The following is a 6,915-nucleotide window of genomic DNA, read 5'->3' on the forward strand; positions in this document are numbered from 1 at the left end:
GACAAATTATTTATTGGACAACCAAAAGCGTTACGTGGAGATGTGACCCTTATAGGATAAATGTTTTTAATTTCTGAGCACAGTTTTCAGAAAACATAATGACATACATTACACTGTCATCGTCATGCTTTGTAGTTTGAAACTTTTTGGAGGCATCCATGTTGAAACATTTACATCACGCAGTAATAGTTTTGGTCAGCCTTTTTCGGGGCTTCAGAACAAGAAATCTTTGACAACAGTGACTCCTCGGTAAAGTTCCCGAAATGTAACCATCTTCAAAACGTTTAATATGAGTTGTTCCTTCCATGATTGTTGAGTAACTAGTTAGTTGGGTTGATCTGAGAAATAAGAGGACTCGTCTCGAAACGTCGGAGAGCATCTGTGGCTAAAGGCTTAAGCTAGCCCGCGATTAAGCAGCATGATGGGGGACAGCGGTGTTGTTGCGAGGCTCGGCAACATGAAGGCTTTGCTCGGAATAGTCGCCGGAGCTGGAGCCTCTTATGGGCTGTACAAGCTGATCAGCAGAGAAGGTTTGAGGAGAAACAAGAAGAAGGCCGCGAGTGAAACTATGAGGAGCAGTCAGCATCAGGAGGAAGTGAAAGTGCAACCCGGGAGTCTGCTGGCCAAAGTGTCCGGTCTGGATGTGGTCTGTTTCAGGCCAGAGGAGGCTGTTGCAGGTAAACCCTAAACAACCTTTAAGTCTCTCACAGAAAAGACGTCATGGCTGCCTTTGATGCAAATGAATATTTCTAGTCATGTGTGTCTTAAAAAAATAAAAAATCTTGCCACTCAAAAATGAACATTTGGAATGAAACATTTCAAACATGTAGGAAAAAACAGAAAAAGAAATTTTAGTGAAAAATCATCTAAAAAGACAAAAACTGTGCAGACAGACAAATAAAGAGCAGTTTTGTACATTAAAGAGGAGTGAAAATAAAAAACTTTTAGTTGCTTAAAAAAACAAAGGTATCCAGTATCCACAGAATATTAAATTAAGTGACTCGTATGTCATGAAACATAAGTTAAGTTTGGGCTTTAATGGTGCTTTTGTATTATTCGTGAATAATGTATCATCTTTATTCATAAATGGCTTTAATTGAAATGGAATGGAAAAAAAAAGTGCTGCACATTAAAGCCAAGCATAAAAAAAACTGTTAAAAACACACAAGTAAATAAAAACAAAAACAGTATAAAAAAACGTTAAGGTAAGGAACATAAAACACTATAGAAATAAAAATGATAGAGTAAAATCTCATGTGACCAAATGCTTGACTACAAAAATGAGTCTTTAGTTGAGTTTTAAAAACTGAATAGTGAAGACACTTGTCTAATATTATAAAACTTAAGGTTTATAATAAAATGAAGGGTGTAACGAGTCATTTTAATGATTTTATTCATATCATAATTTGTGCTGCAATCCAGGGCATCTTTAAGCCAAAACTTCAACCAGTATGACTCAGGAATAAATAACTGAGAACTGAACGGTGCAGGCGAAGTTTTCCAGATACCTTGTATTTCTTGCAAGGTAATCAAGTGTAAATTGAATATGTGTACAAATAAATAAGTAAAGAAGAGTTCATGTCAAATCAAAGATTAACCGTTCCACCCCTAAATAAAATCTAAAATAAAACGGGATCATTGATTGTAAAAGAAGACTATTGTGCCCCTCAGATGATGTCATCCACCAGTCCCCCAACAATCTAGAGCCACAACACTTGAAGATGCTGCTGTCATGTCTGCAGTCTGGCACAGATTCATCTGACAGGTGTAGGATTCTTCTTACGCTTGGAAATGCTGCTGCCTTCACTGTGAATCAGGTACAACATGCTTTTACTGAGGAGCATAGAAAAGTTGCAACCTATGGAAAATGAGCTGTCAATAGTCTACTTCACCTGCTAGATGAACAGTTTAGAGACCCACTCAGATGAAATGGTGTTTTTAACATGTTCTTGTGGGAAATGTATGATGATGGAGGACTTAAAGAAAATTAGACTGAAAACTGTATTTCTGAGTATTTCTTTATACAAATCGTTGTGAATCAGGATGAGACTGAAAAATGTCGTTGGAAAAAGAGCTTTTTTGTGATGTAGAAAACACGCTGTGCGGGCCACAAGCTCCCTGCTCCACCTCACGATGGGGAGGGAAAGGGGGGTTGCTCCGTGCCAACAGTCCCGCCCACAACTCAGAGGCGATTTTCTAATGAACTACTGCCACTCTGCAGAAACTATGTCCTAAAAAAAACCCAGCAGAATCATATGTAAAAGACCACTGGAAAAGCTTTTACAAAAGATCAAAAGATGATCGGAGTGGGACTTTAAGGAAGTAGATTTTGTTTATCCAAAAAAGGTAAAAACTTAATTGGCAGTGTTTGACAAAGAGAATGTGCTGAAACTTTTTATAAAGCTCATACAAAAGAGTTTAAGTTGATTTAAGAACAAAAGAAATAAGTGGCTAAAGCTACAAAATCAAAACATAACAAATTGTGATTTTTTTTTTTACATTTTCTTACAAAGTTGAATTTATTTGTATATAATCATTGCACCATAACTGTTGCAAAATGATTTAAATTCTTTGTTACCATTTATCTGTATGCAACCTTCAGTTAAGTGACACTTTGCTTTCATAACGTTTCTGCTCTTCAGATTCTGATTCGGGAGTTTGATGGGATCCATATCATCGCAGCTTTTCTGACTGATCCCGCACCAGAGGTTAAAATCCAGACTCTGAATGCTTTAAATAATTTGTGCATGAACATCCAAAACCAGGAACAAATAAAGGTATGTTGCTGTCTGTGTATCTTCTATTGATCTCTCAGTTGTTTCGAAAAGGCGTGTTTTTGTAAAATGAGTCCTTTTGTGTCAGATTTTCGTGCCGCGGGTGCTGGAACTGATTGAAATGTCGCCGGTGAATTCAGACCTTCAGCTTGGTGCTCTGCGGCTGCTGACCAACCTCTCTGTCACAGACAAGCATCAGCATTTGCTGAAGGGAGCCGTTACTCTTTTACTCTCTCTGCTGGTTGTGAGCAACGAATCCTTGCAGGTTTGTATCTGTTTGATTTAATTAAACCTATTGAGCAATTCTGGAGTCATATACTAAAGTAGCAGCATTTGCAAATAGTGTTGCTCAATCAGATTTGGAAAGGACTGGATTAGAACTTTTTTTTGTTTTGTTTTTGTTTCAGGTTCAGACGTTGAAAGTTCTCGTGAATCTATCATCTAATCCTGATATGATTGATGACATAGTTCAAGCTCAGGTAGGACTAAAAGCTGTCAAATTCATCTTTACCCTCAATATCATCCACATAGAGTGAGGCTTGACTTTTACTTTTGTCAACAAACTAAATACATCTTAATTGTCTCTTTTCCTGCTTGGGTTTTGCTGCAGGCTCCTGCGTCTGTGATGCTTTTGTTTGACAAAAGAACAGCCCCCGCAGTGCTTCTGCGACTGCTGACGTTCGTGGGGAACCTGAAGGCCTGGAGGCCCTCTGCACAGGTGGCAGAAGAACTAAGGCGGAAACAGGACGGCCTCTTCCGGGTTATGCTGGATGAGTCTTCCCAGCTCCACAGCAGACTCATGCAGCTGCTTTCTCACCCAGATGCAGAAATTCAGGCCCAGGTAGCTCGTATAATGACATAGACGTGCATTCAGTTTTACTTCCTATATATTTGCCAAAGGCTCCAACCAAACACCCCTCACTGTATATAAATCTATTGACTCAAATCTATTAAAAGAGCAAGTTGTGACTTCCTGTGGATAGTCAACCTCTCTCAGTGCATCATCCACAGTGCAGTTCCTTAAAAGTAAATTCTAAGGAGGAAACTGAAAAACCTTTGGGAGTTGCTGCATCACCAGACTAGATCACGTCAAAGTGCCCTATCTTCGAAGAATTTTATCAAAAATTTGTTTCAGGTAAATTTTGAAATGAAACGCCACTGCCGAATGTCTCCAAATGATGTGTCATTAAGGTGACGAGCCACTCTTCTTCCCTGACTGCTGATTAAAGAAGCTTTGCTGGAGGATTCTGAGATTTGGGACTTGACCTGGAGGACTGCAATACTGCAGTCCTGGTTAATGCACCAGTGTGCTTCATTTAAAGGAACCTTTATTATTCCTAAATGATTGTAGCCGTGTAAGTCACAGACACGCCACCCCTCCAACGACGGGTTCAGTGACTCAGGAAGACTGGAGTTTAGTCATTGCCTGAACAGTATTGTTAAGAAGAGTGGAGTTCTATGGCTCAGTGCATCAACTTTGATACGAAAGCAGTGAACCAGAACCCGAAAAGGTCCATTCAGGATGCGCTGGTGTTTGAATTCTTCAGCTGCTTGTTTGAATCCTGCGAAACCCCCAGGGATGGAGGGGGAGGAAGTTGCAGAGGAAGAGGATGTCTGCACTGTTATGCAACTACCAAGCTGAGGTACAGCTTGAAAATGAATGTGGGACAAATAAAGTAGTTGGGTCAAATTAAAAATGAACTTTTTTTCTTTCAGTGTTTATCAATAAAGTGGTTCCTCTTCTGGAGCACTGATGAATGAGATATGTAAGCGGTGTTTTGGTTTTAAGCTATGCACTAATGCACGAGTCAGTGAGCCACTTTTGATGTAGCTGCTGGACTGATCCTGCTGGTCCATAAGATGACTGACAGTATTTAGTGTGAGGGCATAAGAGGGTGCCTGAAAGTTACACTTCTTAGTTCAATCTGTATTCCAGATGCATGGAAATGCAGATTTTTTTAATGGACGTACCTAAATCTGCAGCTATTTCAATAGAAAGTACATTTTAACACAAGAATAGTTTTACTTTTTAAATGAAAATGAGCTTTCAGAAGTTCAAACATCAAATGTTTCCAGTTTTGTTTATGTCTGGATTCTTTAATAATGATTTCAGATTTTAATAAACATTTTAATTTGGGTTTAGTCACTAGTCCAAATACTCTCATTTGACTCGTTTACTTAAATATTTGCTGATCCTACAGCTGCAAAGCAAACCCAATTTATTACTAATGAGGCATCCTTTGTATGGTTTTTGCCAAACATGTTTATCTCCACATGCGTTTCTATATCTTAATAAAGTTTTTATATAATATTGCAGATTTTTTTGACTTTGTCAGAAAAAACAAAGATCAGAAAAACAGAATATTGAAAGACAGAGTTTTGTTTTTTTACCCCTGTTAGCACCAGTTAGACCACACCATACTGCCGTTGTTTCTAATCTAACATTAACTAATGTGCTACCTGAAGCCTGTAGAGTCTGAGATGCTTCTGTGTTTGAGTTATCCAGTGAATATGGCTGCTGTTTCAGATGTGTGTGTGTTTTTTTTTTAAAGATCCAGGTATGAACATTGCACCCTGATCTCAGAAGTCATGGTGGTGGTTTTTATTTGATCCCATGACTGTAAATACCTCTCAGGTGGTTGTTGTATTGCAATATTACTCAGAAAGATGCTCTTTTTCTTGTGACTTTGTTAAATATATTTATTCATAAACGATAGCAAAGAATTTTTCTCTGTATATGTGAATACGTTTTGTCAGTTTTAACTTTTTAATAAAATCCTACAAAACCTGTTTTTTTTTCTTTCATTGAAAGTTTACATCCAGCATGCAGGAACTCAGAAATGTCTAAAACCCCACCACAGAATAGAACAGACTTTATTGTCATTGTGACATGTACTAATGCACAAAGACAGTCCAGAAAGTGTCATTCAGTCGCATATTCAGAAAGATCCTTCAGAAACAACCCAAACAATATTATAATCATTATGAGGCAAGTTTAACATAACACAAAAAAGCCTACTCTACCCTCATACTAGTCCACTTATTATTAGAATGTTTCAAAGTTTTTGAAAATGTTTTATGCACCATTTCACATTGTTTGTATTTTTATCATTTAAAAAATAAGACAGAAAGGCAGAATTTGATATAAAAGAAACTTATAGAAAAACATTAAAATAGCTTTTCTGTTTATTGTAATTGGCCTTCCATATCCTATACCTTCAAACAAACATACATTTCTACAAAAGATTACATTAATATTTTTAATGTAATTGTAAAAATATTTGACCAAAAAAAACAGTGTTTTATCATCTTTGTATTATCTCCAAAATACATTAGATTAGTTATTGGGGAGCTGAAGATCATTAAAGCAGAATTACTTCACCTGCAAATCACTGCAAATGGGTGGGACTTGCACGCTGATTGGATGAAAGGTTTACATCCACTATTTGCATTAGACTGCTGTTCATGGGTTTTTATTGAAAGGCTGGTAAAAGATACAGAACCCTGGACATGATATTTAAATAATGTCATGTTAAATTACTTATTTGTGGCCACAAATTAGTATTTTGTGTGCACAAAACAGCAATTTCTGGGAACTAAAATTGTATTTTGTGGATATGGATTTGTATTTTGTGGGTCCAAATGGGCACAAATTAGTAATAGGAATTGAAAATACTAATTTGAGCGCACAAAATGCTGATTTGTCCCCACATAAATATTAATTTGTGCCCACAAAAATGTAATATTTTTTTAAAATCTCATGTCCAGGGCTGTGTAAAAATACGATATAGACCACAGACAGCCACTTTTCATCAAATCTGTTATGTTTGAGTATATTTTGACCCGCAGATGCTGTTTTAGGGTTATTGGCTGACACATTTGGAATACTTACTGCCTGTTCCTAATAGGAAATAGTTACGTGTCTGTCTCCACCTAGTCTAAATGGATTCACAGAATCCAAACTAACATGAAACCAAAATAATAATTTTTATTATGAAACGTTTTTTTTTTAATCTTGCATTGTAAAATGATTTTAAATAAGGTTTCAAAAGTCATAGCCAGTTTTGAGTTTTGATAAATAAAGTTAAGTTGTGATTACTTTGGAAGTATGGTACTAGAAAAATATCATGAATTCATAAAT

The 6,915-nt window shown here is 36.9% G+C and overlaps 1 protein-coding gene across 1 annotated transcript; it reads left to right on the plus strand.

The window, feature by feature from the left end:
- The first annotated feature begins 83 nt into the window (after positions 1 to 83).
- armc10 (armadillo repeat containing 10) lies at positions 84 to 5,564 on the plus strand. Its single transcript, XM_011476264.3, has 6 exons — positions 84 to 677; positions 1,672 to 1,817; positions 2,643 to 2,777; positions 2,863 to 3,039; positions 3,182 to 3,253; positions 3,385 to 5,564. Exons 1-6 carry the CDS (start codon positions 419 to 421, stop codon positions 3,634 to 3,636), a joined length of 1,041 nt encoding a protein of 346 aa, XP_011474566.1. The 5' UTR covers positions 84 to 418; the 3' UTR covers positions 3,637 to 5,564.
- The last annotated feature ends 1,351 nt before the right edge of the window (positions 5,565 to 6,915 follow it).

The sequence above is a fragment of the Oryzias latipes genome, chromosome 6 (assembly GCF_002234675.1).
Source record: "Oryzias latipes chromosome 6, ASM223467v1".
NCBI lineage: Eukaryota > Metazoa > Chordata > Actinopteri > Beloniformes > Adrianichthyidae > Oryzias > Oryzias latipes.

What these genes read in the sequence shown, in the direction of transcription:
- armc10 (XM_011476264.3), top strand. Translation starts at nt 419, where the DNA reads ATGATGGGGGACAGCGGTGTTGTTGCGAGGCTCGGCAACATGAAGGCT. An exon ending in TGAGCAACGAATCCTTGCAG is followed by an intron (nt 3,040 to 3,181) that starts GTTTGTATCTGT and finishes TTTTTGTTTCAG; the next exon opens with GTTCAGACGTTGAAAGTTCT. An exon ending in ATGACATAGTTCAAGCTCAG is followed by an intron (nt 3,254 to 3,384) that starts GTAGGACTAAAA and finishes GTTTTGCTGCAG; the next exon opens with GCTCCTGCGTCTGTGATGCT.